The 22,290-nt window shown below is 41.8% G+C and overlaps 1 protein-coding gene across 3 annotated transcripts in view; it reads right to left on the bottom strand.

The window, feature by feature from the left end:
• The window catches only part of JHY (junctional cadherin complex regulator), a 63,382-nt gene that overhangs the window by 22,320 nt on the left and 18,772 nt on the right, over positions 1-22,290 (bottom strand). For 2 of the 3 annotated variants that reach the window (XM_060105008.1, XM_060105009.1), the window contains exon 3: positions 8,020-8,132. In XM_060105008.1, coding sequence (XP_059960991.1) covers positions 8,020-8,132 — 113 coding nt within the window. Of the gene's footprint in view, positions 1-8,019; positions 8,133-14,111; positions 14,121-22,290 lie in introns of all 3 variants that reach the window. The other variant, XM_060105010.1, reaches the window with a different exon arrangement.

Raw genomic sequence — 22,290 nt, 5'->3', positions numbered from 1 at the left:
TCCTGATCTTAGTGGAAATGCTTTCAGTTTTTCACCATTGAGTATGATGCTTGCTGTGGGTTTGTCATATATGGCCTTTATTGTGTTAAGGTAGGTTCCCTCTGTGCCCATTTTCTGGAGTTTTTTTTTTTATCATAAATGGGTATTGAATTTTGTTGAAAGCCTTTCTGTGTCTATTGAGATGATCATATGGTTTTTATTCCTTAATTTGTTAATGTGGTGTATCACATTGATTTGCATATATTGAAGAATGCTTGCATCCCTGGATAAATCCCACTTGATCATGGTGTATGATCCTTTTAATGTGCTGTTGGATTCTGTTTGCTAATATTTTGTTCAGGAGTTTTGCATCTATGTTCATCAGTGATATTGGTCTATAATTTTCTTTTTTTGTGATATCTTTTTCTGGTTTTGGTATCAGGGTGATGGTGGCTGCATAGAATGAACTTGGGAGTGTTTCTCCCTCTGCAATTTTTTGGAAGAGTTTGAGAAGGATTGGTCTTAACTCTTCTCTAAATGTTTGATAGAATTCATCTGTGAAGCCAGCTGGTCCTGGACTTTTGTTTGTTGGAAGATTTTTAATAACAGTTTAAATTTCATCTTGTGATAGGTCTGTTTATATTTTCTAATTCTTCCTACTTCAGTCTTGGAAAATTGTACACTTCCAAGAATTTTTCCATTTCTTCATGGTTGTCCATTTTATTGGCATATAGTTGTTTGTAGTAGTCTCTTATAATCCTTTGTACTTCTGCAGTGTCAGTTGTGATTTCTCCTTTTTCATTTCTAATTTTATTGATTTGTGTCCTCTCCCTTTTTTTCTTGGTAAGTCTGGCTAAAGGTTTATCAATTTTGTTTATCTTCTCAAAGAACCAGTTTTTAGTTTTATTGATCTTTGCTATTGTTTTCTTTGTTTCTATTTCATTTACTTCTGCTCTGATCTTTATGATTTCTTTCCTTCTACTGACTTTGGGTTTTCTTTGCTCTTCTTTCTCTAGTTGTTTTAAGTGTAGGGTTAGATTGTTTATTGGAGATTTTTCTTGTTTCTTGAGGTGAGATTGTATTGCTATAAACTTCCCTCTTAGAACTGCTTTTGCTGCATCCTATAGGTTTTGGGTCGTGTTTTCATTGTCATTTGTTTCTAGGTATTTTTTAATTTCTTCTTTGATTTCTTCAGTGATCTCTTGGTTATTTAGTAGCACGCTGTTTAGCCTCCATGTATTTGTGGTTTTTACAGTTTTTTTCCTGTAATTGATTTCCAATCTCATAGTGTTGTTGTGGTCAGAAAAGATGCTTTCTTAAATTTTCTGAGGCTTGATTTGTGACCCAAGATGTGATCTGTCCTGGAGAATGTTCCATGTGCACTTGAGAAGAAAGTGTATTCTGCCACTTTTGGGTGGAATGTTCTATAAATATCAATTAGATGTATCTGGTCTATTGTGTCATTTAAAGCTTGTGCTTCCTTATTTATTTTCTGTTTGGATGATCTGTCCATCGGTGTAAGTGGGGTGTTAAAGTCCCCTACTATTACTGTGTTATTGTCGATTTCTCCTTTCATGGTTGTTAGCATTTGCCTTATGTTTTGAGGTACTCCTATGTTCGGTGCATAAACATTTATAATTGTTATATCTTCTTCTTGGATTGACCCTTTGATCACTATGTAGTGTCCCTCCTTATCTCTTGTAACACTCTTTATTTTAAAGTCTATTTTATCTGATATGAGTATTGCTACTCATATCAAAAGCTTTCTTTTGATTTCCATTTGCATGGAATATCTTTTTCCATCCCTTCACTTTCAGTCTGTATGTGTCCCTAGGTCTGAAGTGGGTCTCTTGAAGACAGCATAATATGGTCTTGTTTTTGTATCCATTCAGCCAGTCTGTGTCTTTTGGTTGGGGCATTTAATCCATTTATATTCAGGGTTATTATTGATATGTATGTTCCTATTACCATTTTCTTAATTGTTTTGGGTTTGTTTTTGTGGGTCTTTTTCTTCTTTTGTGTTTACCGCTTAGAGAAGTTTCTTTAGCATTTGTTGTAAAGCTGGTTTTGTGGTGCTGAATTCTCTTAGCTTTTGCTTCTCTGAAAAGCTTTTGACTTCTCCATTGAATCTGAATGAGATACTTGCTTGGTAGATTAATTTTGATTGTAGGTTTTTTTCTTTCATCGCTTTAAGTATATCCTGCCACTCCCTTCTGGCCTGCAGAGTTTCCACTGAAAAATCAGCTGATAACCTTATGGGGATTCCTTTGTATGTTATTTTTTGTTTTTCCCTTGCTGCTTTTAATATTTTTTCTTTGAATTTAATTTTTGTTCGTTTGATTAATATGTGTCTTGGTGTGTTTTTCCTAGGGTTTATCCTATATGGGACTCTCTATGCTTCCTAGACTTGGGTGACTATTTCCTTTCCCATGTTAGGGAAGTTTTCAACTATAATCTTTTCAAATATTTTCTCAGGCCCTTTCTTTTTCTCTTCTTCTTCTGGGACCCCTATAATTTGAATGTTGGTGCATTTAGTGCATTAATCTCAGAGGTCTCTGAGATTGTCTTCAGTTCTTTTCATTCTTTTTTCTTTATTCTGCTCCTTGGCAGTTATTTCCACCATTTGTCTTCCAGCTCACTTATTCGTTCTTCTGCCTCAGTTATTCTGTTATTGATTCCTTCTAGTGTATTTTTCATTTCAGTTATTATGTTTTTCATCTCTGTTGTTTGTTCTTTAATTCTTCTAGATCTTTGTTAAACATTTCTTGTATTTTCTCAATCCATGCCTCCATTCTATTTCCAAGATTCTGGATCATCTTTACTATCATTACTCTGAATTCTTTTTCGGGTAGTTTGCCTATTTCCTCTTCATTTATTTGGTCTTGTAGGTTTTTACCTTGCTCCTTCATCTGTGACATATTTTTTTGCCGTCTCATTTTTTTTTTTTTATGAGTGTGATTGTATTCCTGTCTTACTGGTTGTTTGGCCTGAGGCTTCCAACACAGGGTTTTGTAGGCTATTGGGTAGAGCTGAGTCTTGGTGCTGAGACGCTCTGTCAGACCTCACTCTGATGAATATTCCCTGGGGTCTGAGGTTCTCTGTTAGTTCAGTGGTTCATAAGAGGGAGGCCTGGGAGAGGAGGGGCCCTCTGGGAGGAGCTGAGTGGGAGAGAAGCAGAGGGCAATTGCCCCGCCCACTCGGGCCCGGGGAGCCTGCTGAGCTCCCAGGCTGATCCCCTGCCCTCCAAAGCCCTCTCCAGGCTGCATAGCTCCTTGGGGGCATAGGAGGGAGGACAGGAAGATCAGGAGAGGCAGGCAGAAGGGGCCCTCCCAGACGGAGGAGCAGGAGAGGAGAGGAGGGCGTTTGCCCTGCCCACTCAAGCCCAGGAAGCCTGCTGGGTTCCCAGGTGAGGTCCCCAACCCTCTGAGACCAGGGGTGGAGGGCACCCTGGGCCCCTTCTGTTTCTTGAGCCTAAGCCCCACCCTCCACAGCCCCCAGGGCCTTTTTCAGCCCTGTGGGTCCTGAGCATTTGCCCCGCCCACTGCCCAAAACCTCACCCTTTCTTAGGCCCCACCCTCCACAGCCAGGGCCTTCCCCCTCACCCTTTTTTTTTTTTTTTTTTCCTCTTCTTCTTTTTTACTATTGTGGTATTGTTGTACCTTCTGGTTGTTGATTCATCTTTATTTTTATATTCTTCCTAACATATTGGTTAGTTTCCTAGTCTAATTTTAATTTTTACTTTGTTATTTATTTTATTTATTTATTTTTTGGCTGCCCCAGGTGGCTTGTGGGATCTTGGTTCATGAGCCCAGGGTCGGGCCAAAGCTCCTGCAGTAGGAGCTCTGAATTCTCAGTATTTTTAAAGTGAAAACACACAGGCTTAAATGGTCCAGGGACCTTGTTTCCAGCATATCACCCTTTCTTTTCTTGTCCTCTATCTCCAGTTTCTGATCCTTTCAGCATATAAATGTGTTTAAACCTCTTCTATTAAAAAAAAAAATGAAACAGTCCCTTACTTGATCTCATTCTCTGGTTAAACCTCATCTGTTAATCCACAGCCAGGCATCTTAAAATGTAGGTTGGTCTTCATTTCCCCAGCTCTCATCCTGACCTCTGTACCCTTCAGGAGAGCCCTTATTCTAACTGAAACTGCTTTGCTCAGGCCACCAATGACCTTTTAGTGCTAAATCCTATGGTACCATCTTCTTTAAGTTTCTATTTTTTCAAACTTACACAATTATTTCAAACTTACAGAAAAATGGCAAGAATAGCACAGAGAACCCCCAAATATCCTCACTGATTCACCACTTTTTAACATTTAGCCACATTTCTTCATTCTCTCTCTTTCTATAGCTCTCCCACTCTCCATTTGTAGACAAACAAATATACATTCTATCATTTATAGTATTATTGTTTGTATCATCATTACTTAGTTTGTCTGAATCATTTGAAACTTGCATATTTGAGTTGCATACATCACTCCCTTTTCATGGCACCTCTTTACTTGTCTTATCTGCAGAGCTGAACCCTGTTCACTGATTTCCCTTCCTTGAAGTTTTCATGTCTCAGGTTCCATGACACTGTTTTATCCTGGTCAGCTTTCTGCCTCTCTGGCAATCCCTTTGTAATCTTTTACCTTCCCTACCTCTGCTCTCCCTTAAAATATTCTTACCAATTTCTCCAGGGCCCTGTTCTTGACCTTCCTTTCTTCTCCCTCTACCTACAATTCCTGGGGCAGCTCAGCAATTCCCATGGCTGCAACCCACCAGGGAATTCTTATGATGCAAATGCACATAGGCTAACTCAGATGTCTCTCCTGAGTTCTAGGTCCTCCTCCCTACAGGCACCTCCTAACTCAACGTCAGGCACACTGCTGGCCTCACACACCCCTCTTTCATTCCCAGAACCAAAGCCCTCCTTTTCTTCCTCAGTGGTGTTGGTGCCACTAATTAGACACTCAGAAACTATTCTCTTTCTCTCTCCCACGTTCACCTTGTATTTAAGCAATTGCTAAGTTTGTTCATTCCACTTCCTGACCACCTCAAGGCAGGGGCTGAGGGGGATCAGATGCTGTCCTAACCTGCCAGGAGTTCAATCCAGCCGGTGGAAGAAGATATACCCACCATCCCGCAAAGTGAACTGATGGCATGTGGAGTGTGGGGCAAACAGCAAATGCTGCCACCTTTCCAGTTCTCTCATCATCTCTTGCAGAAATTACAGCAGAAGTCGCCTGACTGGTTTCTCTGTCTCTGCAATCTTATTATTCTCTTCCAATCTATTCTTCAGGCCTTGGCAGTTTGTTAACATGCAAGCCCGATGATGTCATTAACCTGCTTACAATTTGCCAGTGGCTTCCTGCTCTCCCTAGGATAAAATTGAAAATCTTTTGATCGGCATAAAAAGCCTTTCATGGCCCCTAGCTGACCTGCCCAGCCCCGTGTCCCTCACACTTTTCCCTTTAGCTACTGAACTCCAGGTGATACTCAGGACAGACTAGATTGCCCTGCATTTTTACACGTCTGCTCCCATTTGTCTGCTTGGCATATTTTGACTCATCCTTCTAGGGGCAGCTCAGGTGCTATCTCTTTTCAGGAAGCTTTTCCTGTCTTTTTAGGGCAGAATTAGGTGCTCTTTTAGTTACATTAAAAGAAAGAATTAAATTATACCTACTTTTATATCACTGCATTATAATGATTACATAACTGTCTTCCCACTACCAAAAGTTTTAAGCTCCTTGAGGGTAGGAATCTTTTTTTTTTTTTTTAAAGGATCTTTTGTCAAGTTTTATTTACTTTTCTCAAGAGTTTTTTTTTTTTTAAAAAAACATGTCTTTTGGGCTAGTCACCTAAAAGCTAGTGGTTGGAATATAGTAGGTACTCAATAAATATTTGTTGTCTGAATTATTTTGATTTCACGTAAAGGTATCTCGTAGTAGTGAGTTACTCATTGTTAGAGTAAGTTTACTGAGGGATATGCAGATTCTTTGAAAATCATCTTTCAAGAAAAAGATTTCAAATGAGGCCCATTTTCACTTGAGATTCACTAAATGACCTTTAAATGGTTTTTTAATCAACCATTAAATATTGAGATCAGCTTTGGGTATAGCAATGTGCTAGGAGGTGGAGAGGAATACAGTGCTAAGGTTCAAGGAGCTTATCATGTAGTTGGTACAAAAGAAACACAGGCAACAGCTAATGAGACAGTGGCCGAACAGGATTAAACCCTGGCAGACTGGTCCCAGCCACAGGCACAACAGGACAGGGGTGGAAGAGGCAGGAGAGAGGGACCACAGAGAAGCCATCGGAGGTGGGTAGTTAAAGAGGAGAAAAAAGTCAGCCTGGAGGTTTGTATGCTGAGTGCCCCGCCAGCATGCAGGATGCAGCGGAACACCTAACAAATCCTTTCTGAATAAAGAAAGGGAAACATCCCTTGGGCTGCTCGGTCTTGCTGTCATTTAGATGCAACAATCTTAAGATGCTTTGCTCCTTATTGCCTTTACTCAGGAGTGGGTTAGAAACAAATGAGTCGTGTACCCTCTCAGAGATGAAACAGTATCCTTTTTGCTTTCTTCTGATTTTCTTCTGTACGAAGTTTTTTACTGTCTCTGCCTAGGGCCATGTCGTGCATTAAGCACCGTGATTTTACCTTGATTACTTTATCACTGGCCGAGACTCCTAGTGACAAATGTGAAAGCTAGAGTTTGCAAGAATCCTACATGCTTCAACTGTGTTTCCTATAGTAATTTAAGTAACTAGAGATAAAGGATCATAGATTTATAGCATTTTGCAGCTGGGATGGACCTTGTAGTTCATTTCGGCCAATGCTTCGTTTAAGAAAAAAGAAACTTAAGGCTCGGGGGAAGCTGAGATTTGCCCAAGTCACGCATCAAGTAAATGGCAGGTCAGGGCCCAGAACTCGCTGTCTTCTGACCCAGTCCTTTACCCACAACACATAACAAGCCTTAAGGTGTTTCCTTTGTCCCCTCGATCCTGTTGGCCGAGCTGCCTAGGCTCTCCATCAGGTCTGGTAGGAGACCCTGTCCTCTAGGTCCACTTCTAGGAGACATTTGTCCCCATCCTCCCAACTTCTGGGTGTGGCCTCCTTGGCATCAGCTTTCAGGAAGCCTCAGGTGAATGGCTGTTTTCATTTCTTTCTTTCTTTCTTTCTTTTTTTCTTTTTGGCAACTCTAAGAATAGCCTGGAGGCTACTGCAGAGGCAAAAAGATGATTTGAGCTGTCCCTCTTTTCTAACTTTTCTGAAACTGGAATGAATTTTATTCTTCTTATTATTACTTTTCCATTGTACATAGTTTTAACTAATGATGTCAACAGGCCCTACAGGCTGGGTGATTTCAAAGGGCTTTATCCCTTATGAAGCAGGTATAAAACCCGGTACAAGAGCAACTGCCCCACGTAACACTATACACTGGATTAAGAAGACATCAGCTGCTAGAGCTTTTCTTGATTCTTCTAGAAAAACAATCAGTGGGGATGGTTTCATAAAAATCTTCCCTAAAACCATATTGTGATTTCAAAGTAGTAAACCCGTGGCCAAAAAAAGGGATGTCATCACGCTAAGTTACTAGGTAGTAGGCGTTTAAGTTCTGCAAACAAGGGCTCAGTGAGGCTCTGGGGATTCCCACCCATTTTTAGGGACCATATCCCCCATCACCTAGGGATACTATATGACTGATAACTCCAAAAGGAAACAGACTTGGGAGCAGCACAGTATTGGACAATAGTTTGGAACTGTGATTTTTTTTTTCCTGCCTGTATTTTCTCCATGCCATTCCTCTGAATGCTTTAAGAGTGATATGATGATTTTTCTCTAGGAAATAGAACGTTGGGAAAGTGGGCAGGGTTGGCTAGCTGAGCAAGTAATGACCCATCCAGGCAGAAGGCAGTCTTACCCATCAGAAGGTGGGTAACTATTCTCAGGCATAAGAATAAACCCTTAAGTGATAAGATGTCAGTCACAAACATCACTTAGATCCAGCAGTAACCCTTGAAACACACTTAAAATTCAATCTAGCAGGTGACCTTTAGCTGTTGGGCTCTTTGATGCCATTTGTCTTCCGGGTCGATAGTGACATTTCCAATCTCTCTGGTGTTCTGAATAGACGTCTTGTCAGTTACTCTGATGGGGTAGGAGATCTAAGAGGGTAAAACATATACAGCATGTTAACTGGATTCATTTTAGTCTTACGGCCATGGGGCTCGAGTCTGTACTCTAGAAAGAGGTCCTGCAGGGTTACATTTTATTTATAGTTCATTTCAAGGATTCATCTCAGTCCTTAGGTATCTGGATTATTCCCAAGGAAAATGGGAATAAACAGTGTTTTGTCTTGCAGGGATGATGTGAGAATTGGTGTTTTGAGGTCAAACTACTAATTATTGGGTTGGCCAAAAAATTCGTTCCGTAAGATTATGGAAAAAACCCAAATGAATTTTTTGTCCAACCCAATACTTTAAATGCTCAGTACATACTCAGGGGACCTGATTTTAGAACAGTCATCTGAGCTGGACGCTGCGACTAATGTTTAAGTATGCCAAACAAATTATGAAATAACACTATACTCCAAGATGATGATAAGAACAATAAAAATAACTAATATACATTGAATGCTCATGATAGCTGTCCTAAGCACTTCGTATACGTTAGTTAATTCTCACAACAATCTTACCAGGTATGTACCTTTTATTATCCCCTTTTTGCAAATGAGATAACTGAGGAACAGAGAGGTTAAGTAACTTGCCCAGAATCAACAGCTAGTAAGCAGAGGAGCCAGGCAGTCTACCTCCAGAGACTGCACATTTAGCGATTTTGCTAAAAACTCACTTATTAGAAATATCATCTTTGACTTGCAGACTTTGTAGTTTTGACACCCCATAAACTGGAATGATGTAGGTTAGTGGTGCTCAACTTTAGATAGATATTAGAATAACCTAGGAAGCTTTTAAAAATTAATGTTCTGGTCCCATCCCAGATCAATTAAATCAGAAGCTCTGGGGGTGGCCCCAGATATGAGTCTCGTACTTTAAAAGCTCCCCAGGTGGGCCTAACCTGAAGACAGGTTTGGGAGCCAGTGACGAAGGCAGCTATGTGGGATTTAGGTCCCCAGATTATTGATGGATTTAGGTTCCCAAATTATGGAGGCTCTCATTAGCTACCTGTTTTAAGTCAAGGAATTAGATTGTCTTCTCTGCTATACGGAATTCTAGCCACCAGGTAGCATTTCAGAAAGCAAACTTAAAGTTCTGCAATAGTAACGCTGGCAAAGATTCTGGCGGTAATTATCCAGTACACCCTCTAGTGCTTCTGTACCATCCCTGGTAGACGTTCCTCCCCTCACTGCCTAATCACTTGCCCCTTCTCCAGGCAGGAGTTATCTGCTTGTCACTATTCGTATAGGTTTAAAGATCTTGGCAGAGAAAGAAGGAACAAGGTGGCTTGTGAACGTTCCTTTCTGTGGGAGACCTGGTCCTTTCAAACACTCCCTGGAGTAAAATGTTAGACCTTTGAATCTCTGTTTTATCAATGATAAACATTATTTTCCATCCTCGAGAAACCTACATGCTATAAGGCTCTTCCTTATAAGAGCAGTGATAGGTCTGTCTGTAATTTCTATCCCTCTGCCCTTTGAAATAACGTAGAATAAGTCAATCCCTCTGTCAGAAAACAGCCCTAAACTGGTAGAACCTAAGATGCCTTCCCCAAGCCTTCTCTTATATAGAAGACTTCTCAAGATGTCTTTGTCATTCCTCCTGGGAAAGATTATTCATATGGGGTCCTGTGGCCACCCTGCTTTGTCACCTGCAAGATGCTGGTCTCTGCATTTCTAAACTGATGTCCTTAATTTAAAAATTTAGATTCAGGATTTGATACTTGTTTTGTTAAATTTCCCCTGGTGGGCTGTGTGGTGTGAGAAGTAGCAAGGTGGAACGCCGGAAAGAGCATGGGGTTTAGAATCTGTCATGGCTGCGTTTAAATTCTCCCTCTGCTGCTGACTTTGACTTCATACTTATGCAGACTAGTATTCAATGCAGAAAGAGGCAAAAATACTTGTTCAATATTAACTAGTAAGCAGGCATTTGACAGTGAAGATAACCTCATTCCTTACCACTCAAGGTGGCTTCTCTGGCACAAGAAAGACAATTTGTTCCTTTTGTTTTGGGTGTAACCCCCTCTCTACCTGAATGCCTCCCTATCACAATAGCCCTACTAATACATACAAATAAGGGAAATAGTGTGAAAGTTTCAGTACTTAAAGGTTGATCTGAAAATGAGAAAAAATGAAAATATAACTTTTTCCATGTTTGAATTCTCACCGCTAATAGAAGGTACAAAATGTACTACTGGATCATGGCAATGTTTAAATGACAAATGGAAGTAATTAACAGGTCTTGAGTGATTACCTACTCTGCAAATGGAAAACTTCACAATACCATGGAACAGTTTAACTTGTGCTGAGATGGAAAGTTTGGAGTTATAAATGCTATAAATGCTCAAGGTCAGGAACCACTTCTCATGTTTCCATCTCTCAGTCCCTCACTGGTTCCAGAAACATGGGATGACAGTAAAAGTATTAGATTTTACAGCTTCTGTCATCATTTGCTCAAAGGCTTCAGTCCCTTACTGCCATGACGTTAAACAGATACACAACTCATTTAAAAGAAAAATCAACTCCATCCTGGAGGAGAAATGAAGGTCGGGGCAGGAAAAAAAATCTAAATAGGCTGCCTAAGCAGGCGAGGAAATGATCCTTTTTTTGGGGGGGGGGCGGTACGCGGGCCTCTCACTGCTGTGGCCCCTCCCGTTGCGGAGCACAGGCTCCGGATGCACAGGCCCAGAGGCCATGGCTCACGGGCCCAGCCGCTCCGCGCACGTGGGATCCTCCCGGACCGGGGCACAGACCCGTGTCCCCTGCATCCGCAGGCGGACTCTCAACCAGTGCGCCACCAGGGAAGCCCGAAATCATCCTTTTTTAAACCTCAAACACACAATGTCTTGGACACGCTGGAGCCTGGGAGAAGTTGGGTTTATTCCTAGATCTGCCACTAGGGGGTTTGAGTCCGGCTTTTGTAAAGGGGACTTAGTTTAGTTAATTTGGTTTTTCACTGGTGATATTAATTGTTTGATTAACAACGATGGGATCCCTTATGGAGCTCTGATAAAAAGTTTACAAATGAAAAATACATTGTCCTACAGCTTCCTTTCCCAGAGAACATAGGATGTATAATATTTCCATCCACAGGCTGTTTTGGTAGAACTTGGTGTCTGAATCACTCCACTGAGTCTCTGGGTGAGTAAAGCATACTTCTACATTATCTCTTTGAAAGTGGAATGGGACACAACCTCTGCTAGCTATTTCTTTTTTTTCCTTGGTGAACCATTCTATTAATACCAATCAAATCGAGAAAATGATCAAATGAAATTGCATTTTGAGCATCATAAGCTGTGTAATGTCTATTCTGTTAAATTGGGGCCATAATTGCTTCTCCACTGAAAAGATACAACAAAGACAGCAATCATGGCATGTCATTATGCCAGACTAGAAAACCGGCCTTTGCTGGGAGGACTTCAAAGGCTTGTGGTTCTCGAATTGCATTTGGCTGCTATTGTTGGAGCGCAGGCAGTCTTGATTAGGTGTTTACACTGAGGTAAGGCACAGAGCAGAGCGCCTGAGTGCCTGGGTCTAGAGCCATTAAAAAATTGTACATTATGTTCCTGGCTTTGAAGTGAGGGTTTATATGTAGGAGAGCAACTCAGATTGAGTACAGCTGAGCTAGATTGGGCTGCTCCTTCTCTCTCAAAGAAACTCATCAGGTTCTTAGAGAATCAGCGCCACAAAAAAAGTTGATGCTCTTCCAAGAGCTGTATGTGAATCACTGTGTATCCGCAGAGACACACACTGAAACATGTTTAAATAGAATATCACTGTGTGGCCCTGCGGTCGCGGGAGGTTCGGGTCCTTTTTTCCTCTCTGCTGTTTTCTGTTAATAACCTTGTGTTTAGATGTCGTGGGGAGTCTCGCGTTAATTTATTAGGTTCCTTGTTGTTCTCATTCCTTGATGGTGTAAACAATGAGCATACATCCCAGTTAAAATAGGCCAGAGAGTCCTGTTTTTCTAAATGTGGTATTTGCTTGCCATCATTCCAACACATGGAATTACTGAATCCTTCTCTTTGGGGCATAATCAGCGGACTCAGTTGATGTTTCTTTGTTAACTGGGCTAATGAGTGATCTGCAGTTTTAACTCTGTACTGTTTCTAATACACTTTGCTCTGTGTCAGTCTGCGCCTGCTAAGATCAGTGGTACTGCCCCCTGTATTGACAAACGGCCGGCAGAAGAGGTGGAGGCATGGCAACCCAGAGAGCCTGCCGCGGTCAGGCTCCAACACGGGGATTTAGTACAGCTGTTTGAATTATCTGGGGATTTGTATTCATTATTCAGCTATTTAGAGACAAAACGCCTGAAAGCTGAAATGTTTTGGCTCTGCCTGGCCACTTTCTCCATCCTGTAGAACACTTCCTAATGGATCAGTATGTAGCACGTGCGTGCTCAGGAAGAAATTGACACTGACACCTCTGGATGTATTATTTTTACATTCATCTTCCAGATAAGATACTTGAGCTTTTAACAACCCCTAACTAATTATGCCAGTCACCTACGTTAAAATCCTTTGATGCTTTTACATTGCCCTTACCTTGTAAGGTTTATAAGGCCTTCAGCCTCCCCTCCCTGCTCTCTTTAGACTGTACTTTTTCAGGTCTGCTCTTGGGCCACGTGCTCTGGGTCCACGCACAGGGCCCTTCTTTGACTGGAAACTCCCCTTTACCTCACTTATTCCGACCAATCCCATTCACTGTTCTAGCCTTGGCTGAAATATAGTTAGCCTGCCCTGATACCCTGGAGGAGGTTATAACAGATGCACCTGAGCTCACGGCCTTCGTGCTCTGTCCTTTCCCTTGTGTGACAAGTTTCACCTTGGTCATTATGTTTGTCTCGCCTCTAGATGTTAGGTCCCACGAGGGCAGGAAAAGTAGGGACTCCGTGCTGGACTGTTCAGCTCCAGAGGCGCTACTCCCATGAGCTACGTGGTGGTTCTGGATGTGCCTGGCGCGTATGTGCTCAATAAATATTACTGAGTGAGAAGATCAATCTACATTGCTCACTGGACGCTCCCTTTACATCAGAACACATCTAATCTATCGTTCATATGGCTAGACCTGTGGTTTATATTAAAGCCTGGAGGCTGTCAGCAGAACAAGGTGGAAGCTAGGATCCCATCTCTGTTCTTTCCCTCCCTGGTTCGGCCCCAGGCCCAAGGAAGCCCTTTCCTCAAATATTTGCCTGGCGCTCTCTCCCACCTCCTTTGTGATCTATTTACAGTTGTAACCCCGCTCCCAGCATCCCCTCTCCCTCTGCTGTGCTTCATTTCTCTCCTCACCATTACATCACCTACTAGTACGCTGATTATCTGTTTTGTCTATTGTCTGTCTCCTCCTGATAGAAAGTTAGCCCCACGAAGGCTGGGATTTTTGTCTGCTTTGTTCACGGATGTATTCCAAGTACTTAGGACAATGCCTGACACATAATAAGCTCTTAATAATTATATGCAAATGAATGAAGCAATCAACCATTTTCAAGAACGCGAAAGAGATTTTTAGGAATGTGTCGTGAAACATCTGTGAAGGTTGAGCAGCTAGCAACCTGAACTCCCCGTTAACGCAGCTCAGAATATTGTAAGCGTGACCTCTGGATGGTCACAGGATTCAAACTGCTCCATTACTAAAATCCTTCAGTGATTCCATGTCATGTAGAGGAAAGGCCTAACTCTCTGGCACAGTAGCTCTAAAACTTGAGCATGTATCAGAATCAGTTAGAGCGCTTGTTGAAACACAGAGGTGAACGCCTCACCCCAGTTTCTGACTCAGGAGGCCTGGGCTGGGGCCCGAGAATTTTCATTTCTAATGAGTTGCCAGGCAATTCTGATGCTGTTGGTCCGGGGACCACATCCTGAGAGCCCCCGCTTTAAAATGACACACAGGGGCCTACATGAAAGGCCCATGCCCATTTCTCTAGCCTAAATACGCACACTCCCATCCTCATGATCTAGTCATGCACAACACGGAAGTTCTCCTTAACTAACTTGCTAGATTAAGTAACACTCTCCAGTCCTTTCTTAAGATAGTGGGCCAGGGCTTCCCTGGTGGCGCAGTGGTTGAGAGTCCGCCTGCCGATGCAGGGGACACGGGTTTGTGCCCCGGTCTGGGAGGATCCCACATGCCGCGGAGTGGCTGGGCCCGTGAGCCATGGCCGCTGAGCCTGCGCGTCCGGAGCCTGTGCTCTGCAAAGGGAGAGGCCACAACAGTGAGAGGCCTGCGTACCGCAAAAAGAAAAAAAAAAAAAAAAAAAAGAAATCAGAAGTGGACACCATAGATCTTTCAAACTGACGTGAGAAAGATAATACAAAACTGTAGTCCATAGAATATACACTGATAGGAAGGCCCAGCCCTTCAGTAAAAGGTTGGTGAATTAATGTGTATGTATATACTTTAAGTGAAAGTAAAGTACTTAAGGTCACCGTTTGTCATATCTGCTTTAACCACTTTACTTGATTAACTGACCAACTGCCAGTTCATGACCAGCGCCAAAGTAGTTCCTCCTGTACCCACAGGTCTCTACTTAAACAGTGTCCTTTCTCACCCTCATGCCATCCCATATGCTCTCTCTGTCTGTGGTAACTTTGCTGTCCACCTCCACCTGTTACTTTCTACTTCTCCCTAAAGAATCAGTTCAATGACTGCCTCTTCCGTGAAGCCCTCTCTGACTTCCCCCGACAGACTTGGGTACTTCTTCTTCTGGGTTCCTTTGGGGCCAGACATGTATCCAGGACATCAGTTATCACTTGGTTCTGACTGTTTACATGTCTGCTTCCCACTTGGCCAGAAGCTCCTGAAGAGCATATACACTGACAGCAGTTTATAAAATGACCACAGAATCGTAGCATTTGGGGGAATTTGGTAAAGAGGCAAAGGATGGTTCCCATCACCATAGCTCTCGACTTTACTGCACAACAGTGCACTATGGCCTGGGTAAGAGAGCACAGAATTATCAGGTTCTCCAGGCACATTTTTGACACCTGTCCTTAGACATGATTAATTCTGTTAAAGTTTTGGTTTTTGAAAGGGCATGCTTCAGTTATGGGGAAAGTTCTCTTTCCATGGATCCCTCCTCAGTAATGTCGAATTAATGAAGTGTCACTCTACAGATCAGATAAATAAGTGCTGAATAGTGCATACAAGAAAGATGCCTTAAGAAACTTCTTGTACTGAAAAACCATAAAGTTCAATTTAAATTATGCTGTCATAAGTAAGTGCTCTTGTTGTGGTTGCACAGGGCAAAATAAAAAAAAAAGATCAATCAATGAACATACACAGAGTACCTACTCTGTAGAAGAATATTTTTAATGAGTATAATATGAGACATGGGACTCAAAAACACCATCAAACTAGAAGAATTCTATAAAAAATAATTCTGTGTTTCTAACCAAACATAATTAGAAAAAGATCATAATTTAAATAAAGGTAAAGTTTAATTTTATAGACAACCAAAAGTTTCACAAACCATGAAATTTAAAACCATGGAAAAGGAGAGTGTTACATCACTTCTATATTAATCTTATCCAATAGGAGGCTAAATTCAAATCAAATGTTCAATAATAAATATAACATATTTATACAGGGCTATATGATTATGCAAAGTGTTCACATACAGCATCTTATTTGGTCATCTAAATAATCCTGGGTCTGTAGAAGAAGGCAGACATTTGTAACCTCACTCTGATGGGGAAAAACAAAGCTCAGCAAGTTTTTTTTTAATTTACCAAAGGTAATAATTGGCTCTAATACTAACGGGGCTCAAATCTGGTCTTTCAATGCCAAATTCCATTATTTAAGTCGAGAGCACAAGCTCGTTAGTCTTTTTTATTTTTTCATTTTGAAAGTGGTAAAATTCTGAAACCCCCCCCAAACTATTTAAAAATCACATTCCTTCATAAAAGATGTAGAAAGTGCTTACTGTATGCCAGGCTCTCGGAGTTCAGAGATGAGCCTTTAGGAGCTCAGAGTCATGAAAGACATAGACACATACACTAAATAGTGCAGTGTGGTGTTATGGATTCTACGGTGGATGTTCAAGGATGAGGGAGGAGCTCAGAGAGTCTTCATAAAGATAGGGGACTTTGAGCTGAATCTCAAAGGAGGCTGCAATTTTCCCAAGCAAACAAGACAAGGAAAAGTAACCCATCAGCCTGGACAGAGGCCCAGGGGAAACACTGGGTTCTGGGAGCTGTGAGTTCCCAGAGTATGACTGGAGCATAGGATGCAAGGGAGGAGTGACAAAGGATGAGGCTAAAATGGCAGGAAGGAGCCAGGTCACAAAGGGCCTCGAGTACCACTCTGAGAGTCAGAATTTTATCTTGAAATCAACAGGGACTCTCATTAAGCAGGAGATTGATATGATCAGATTTGTATCTAAGAGGAGCACTTGTGAAGGCAGTGGAGAAGATAGATTTGAAAGAGTTATGATGTGAAATTGTACTTCAAAACCAAACTGTCAAATATTCACATGTTCCTTATCACCAAGTGTAAATATTTGAAATATAACTGAGACCAAAGGCAGCTATTAAAGAAATATTGCCAACAAGTTGGGTACAAGACTGTAGGGTCCTGTAATCCATGGGGCAGTGTTTGATTGACTGGGGATCCTCAGGAGACAGCATGGTGAGTGTGAGGTGTGTCCATCCCCGTTGTATACAGTCTTTTGGGAGTCACATCATAGAATGGGCTGCAAGAGCCTACAGATGCTATTCTTTTGACAACACTTTGTTCTTATTCTACCTGCAGTCATGTCCCTTTCATTTTGAGACACTGTAGCCTGAAAAAAAAAAAAAAAAAGCTGTTTAGGAGAACCTATTCCCGGGGTGGATTCCTTTCTCGTGGCTTAAGGAATGACCAGTGGTAATAACAGCTTCGCTTCACTGAGTGTCTGCCACGTGTCAGGAGCTTTGTATAAACTCTTCCAATAGCCCTCCAAGGCAGAAATGGACCCCACACAATAGATGAAGAAGATAAGGTTTGAAGAGTCACTTGCTCAAATATCTAGTTAGTGGTACCACCTAGTACATGGAAAAGCCAGCATTTAACCCGTGATAGTCTGATTCCCAAACCAGTGTTCTGTTTCAGTTTCATCTCTTCTCCCACTATACTGTGTTGCCCCCTAGGAGAGAATGCTGCTTCCAAGGCTGGGGTCCCAGAGCTTACACAGTCTTTTCTTTTTCATCCATTCACGTCTCAACTCGAATGATATCTCCTCGGAGAGCCCTTCCCCAAGTACCTCGCTAAACATCCCCGTTACACCCTGCTCATTACTTTATGAAAGAACGTTAATTCAGTATCCTTTGAGATGTTTATCCCTACCTGAAGTTATTTTGTTACATGTTTCCTGTCACCCGACTGGATGTAAGTCCCTTGAAGGCCGGGCTCTGCATGTCTTGTTTTCTGTTACATCCCTAGCACTAGGAAGAGTACCTAGCACACACTGTTGCTCAGTAAATGCTTGTTGGCTGAGCTACCTGATGCCTCAGCAACAGTCTCAAAGATGTGCTGATGCTCAGAATGGGTAGTGGATTCTGTGTAGGACTTTTTATTGTTTTGAAGGCCATAGGTAATTGAATAACCTTTCTATATGCACATAGCAAAGTATCTGTAATTTCTTTGAGAAATTTCAAGGAAAAAAAACAGAATAACATGAACAACATGTAGCACTTACTGCTCCTTTCTAAGCCTGTACTAAATTTCGCCTTCATCAGCCTTCAAAGTCACATTAGAATCAAGATAGAAAGGTAGCTCAGGACTTCCCTGGTGGCGCAGTGGATAAGAATCCGCTTGCCAATGCAGGGGACACAGGTTCGAGCCCTGGTCCGGGTAGATCCCACGTGCCGTGGAACAACTAAGCCCGTGCACCACAACTACTGAGCGTGTGCTCTAGAGCCACGAACCACAACTATTGAGACCACGTACCACAACTACTGAAGCCCGCGTGCCTAGAGCCCATACTCTGCAACAAGAGAAGCCACCGCAATGAGAAGCCCGTGCACCACAACGAAGAGTTGCCCCTGCTCACCACAACTAGAGAAAGCCCGGACACAGCAACGAAGGCCCAAACGCAGCAAAAACAAACAAACAAACAAACAAAAAAAGGTAGCTCATTGTTCAAGAGACAGTTTCCTTTAATCGTAGATCATAAATTGACTCAAATTCTAGTGAGTTTCAGACAAATACTTACGGTTATGAAACAAATCATAAATAAAAGTAAGCACTGAGGGCTTCCCTGGTGGCGCAGTGGTTGAGAGTCCGCCTGCCGATGCAGGGGATACGGGTTCGTGCCCCGGTCTGGGAAGATCCCACATGCCGCGGAGAGGCTGGGCCCGTGAGCCATGGCCGCTGGGCCTGTGCGTCCGGAGCCTGTGCTCCGCAATGGGAGAGGCCACAACAGTGAGAGGCCCGCGTACAGCAAAAAAAAAAAAAAAAAAAAAAAAAAGTAAGCACTGAATATTCACCAGCGAAGTTACTGGCCGACTGTGATACTTAGGTGCCTTCTAGCGTGTGTTGGTTTTTACATCAGTTCCTTGCCTCACACATCATGTGATTAAGATCTTGCAGTGTATTCAAACGTGATTTTTCCAGTGCATTTTAATGTGAGATTAACAGATCTATGAAAAATGGTGAAATGATTGTGGAGAAATTGAAGTTAAAAATTAGTGGTTCTACTCTGAGCCATTATTTTCAAGCGAAAGTGCAATTCAGGTGACCCTGAGCAATCAGGGGGGTGTAAAGTTACCAGGGTTCCTACCAAACACTGTATATTGTAAACACATAGGCATGGTTCAAAAATAAGAGATATGGAAAGGTATAAAGTGAAAAGTTTTGCTCCCACCCTACTCCCCCTCCACCCTCTACAATTAACCACCTATGTATCTTTTCTCACTTTTTTTTTTGTGTGTGTGTGCGGTACGCGGGCCTCTCATTGCTGTGGCCTCTCCCGTCGTGGAGCACAGGCTCCGGACGCGCAGCCTCAGCGGCCATGGCCCACGGGCCCAGCTGCTCCGCAGCATGTGGGATCTTCCCGGACCGGGGCACGAACTCACGTCCCCTGCATTGCCAGGCGGACTCTTAACCACTGCGCCACCAGGGAAGCCCTATCTGGGTACTTTCTAATCTTTTGTTATTAGAAATGAGGACAAAATGAATGATTTTGTTCAAGGGTTATTTCAAAACTGCACACATAACTAGGATACATTCCTGGGAGTGGAAGATGTTGGGTCAATTTAAAAAATAGTAATTACTAACATGTATATAGTGCTCGCTATAAGCCAGGCATTGATTTAAGCACTCTCCATATATTAACTCATTTAATCTTCTTAATAATCCTTTGAGGAAGGTACTAGTATTATCTCCATTTTAAAGATGAGGTTACTGAGGCACAGAGAGGTTAAGCAACCTGCCCAAGGTCAGATGGCTAGCAGGTGTCAGTGTCAACCAACCTGGCTTTAAAGCCTATACTCTTGGCCATTATGCTTTGCTTTCTCAAGGAGTGTATGTAGTATTTGTATTTTAAGTAGATATTAACAAATTGTCCCCCAAAATAGTTAATCCAATTTATTCTCTTATCAGCTTGACTATCCTTTTTTGCCCAGAGGTAAACTGGGCAAAAACTGGGAATTTTGTTGGTTTAATTATAGATGAAAAATGGAATCCCAATGTAGTATTAATTTGGATTTCTCTTATAATGACCAAAGTTGGATATCTTTTCATATGTTTAATAGCCATATGTATTAACTTTTCTGTGAATTATCTATTCATATCTTTTGTGAATTTTTATATTGGGATATTGGTCTTTTTTATTGATTTCTAGGAGCTCTTTATATATTAGAGCTATTAGTGTTTTGGCTGTGATGTGAATTAGAAATTTTTTTTCTAGTTCTTTATATTTTGGCTTTCTTATGCCTTTTTTCTTGCAGAAGCTTTTGATATTTATGTATCAAAGTAGGGGTTAGGGGCACTGACCCTCCACGCAGTTGGAAATCTATGTATAACTTTACAGTCAGCCCTCCATATCTGTAGTCCTGTATTTGTGAATTCAACCAACTAAAGATCACGTAGTACTGTAGTATGTATTTTTTAAATAATCCACAAATAAGTGGACCTGTATAGATCAAACCCATGTTGTCCAAGGGTCAACTGTAGTCAAATCTATCAGTCTTTTGTAGATTTTGGACCTCAAATTGGGTCCTACCTTTATCAAATCACAATATCACATCATATATTCTCACACTAATTTGGTTCTATTTCTAGACTTTTATTCTGTTCTATTTTTCTGTCTGTATATGCATTAAATATTACTCTACTATTTAATTATTGAGGCTTAAAATATACTCTATTATCTAGTGGGGCTAGATTCTCTCATGACTCTTAATTTCCAGAGCTTGCTTTATCATTCTTTTTTTTAAAATTTATTTTATTTTATTTATTTTTGGCTGCATTGTGTCTTCATTGCTGCACATGGGCTTTCTCTAGTTGCAGCGAGTGGGGGTTACTCTTCCTTGTGGTGTGCGGGTTTCTCATTGCAGTGGCTTCTCTTGTTGTGGAGCACAGGCTCAAGGCAAGCGGGCTTCAGTAGTTGTGGCATGCGGGCTCAGTAGTTGTGGCATGCAGGCTCAGTAGTTGTGACTCGCGGGCTCTAGAGCCCAGGCTTAGTAGTTGTGGCATATGGGCTTAGTTGCTCTGCGGCATGTGGGATCTTCCTGGACCAGGGCTCGAACCCGTGTCCCCTGCATTGGCAGGCAGACTCTTAACCACTGTGCCACCAGGGAAATCCCTGCTTTATTATTCTTGCCTGTTTTTTTAATGTGAACTTTTCAAGTTTTATTTTTTTAAAAAAAAGGCTCACATTTTTTACTGGGATGTTGTGAACTTCTTAGACTTACTTTCACATCTTCCCAAATACAATACACTGCTTAAGACGCTGTCTGATTCAACTGGGCATGGAGGCTTGCAACAAAATGATATATTAAAAAGCTGGGTTTTCTTGGCCATGTAATGGTAATTGACATTTATTCATTCATTGAACAACAGAGGTCATTTATCCTTTCAGTATTTCTAGTTTTAAGATATTTGTCATCTCTTTCAAAGAAATGAGTAGGGGAAAACAGACTTTCAAATATGAAAACCTTCCAGATGGATGCTGCTTAATATAAAACAGCCTCCAAACCTGCCACCCCAACTTCTTACCTCCCACCCCCAAAATCAACACAATAATCTGATCAGCCATTGCAAACATCAAGGGTCAATGGGTACTGACTTACACAATTGTTACTGTAGGTTTCTGAAAAACCCTTTATGTTCTTTCTGTGTGGTCCAAGCACCAACAGCCTTGGCATCACCTGGGAGCTTGATAGAAATGCAGACTATTGAGTCTCACCCCAGATTTACTGGATCAAAATCTGTATTTTAACGAGATCCTCAGGGCGTTCATAAGTATCTTAAAGTTTGAGGGGAAAAAAGGATCAGTGGTTCTTAAAGTGTTGCCCTGGTAGCAGAAGTGGCGTCCCCTGGAACCATGTAGAAAATTCAAATCCCTGGGCCCTACCCTACCCCTACTGAATCAGAAATCCTTGGGTTAGGTCCAGAAACAAGCCCTCCCGATGATTCTGATGCACCTAATGTTTGAGAATCACTGCTCTAGATCAGTCTTAATGAAACACTAGGAATACCTGGGGAGCTTTGAAAGCTCCCCATGCTTACAGTGTACCCCAGATGACTTAAATTAGAGTTTCAGAGCTGCAGGCCAAGGAACCAGTGTTCTTTTTATTTTCCAGGTGATTCCAATGTGAAGCCAAGGCCAAAAGCCACTGCTCTAGTCTGGAACAATGCTTCTCAAACCTGGCTTCATGTTAGAACCACTTGAGCATCTTTAAAAAAAAAAAATACTGATGCTCGAGATCTCACCCAGATATGTAAACTGGTCTGGGTAGAGCTGAGAATCACTTTGGGTTTTTTTCTCAGATGAATCTAATATCCAGCCAGAATTTCAAACCACTGCTCTAGAAATACCGTTTCTCCCACATAAACTTCAAATCACGGTAAAGAGAAGGAGGTGGTAAGTAGTTTGGAGGTGATGGAAGACAGACACGTTTCATTTCCCATGTACTTACTGAGCCCTTACAATGTGTTAGGCTAATTAC

Source organism: Mesoplodon densirostris, chromosome 7 (assembly GCF_025265405.1).
Source record: "Mesoplodon densirostris isolate mMesDen1 chromosome 7, mMesDen1 primary haplotype, whole genome shotgun sequence".
NCBI classification, from domain to species: Eukaryota; Metazoa; Chordata; class Mammalia; order Artiodactyla; family Ziphiidae; genus Mesoplodon; species Mesoplodon densirostris.
This window is presented reverse-complemented; position numbering and strand designations above follow the sequence as displayed.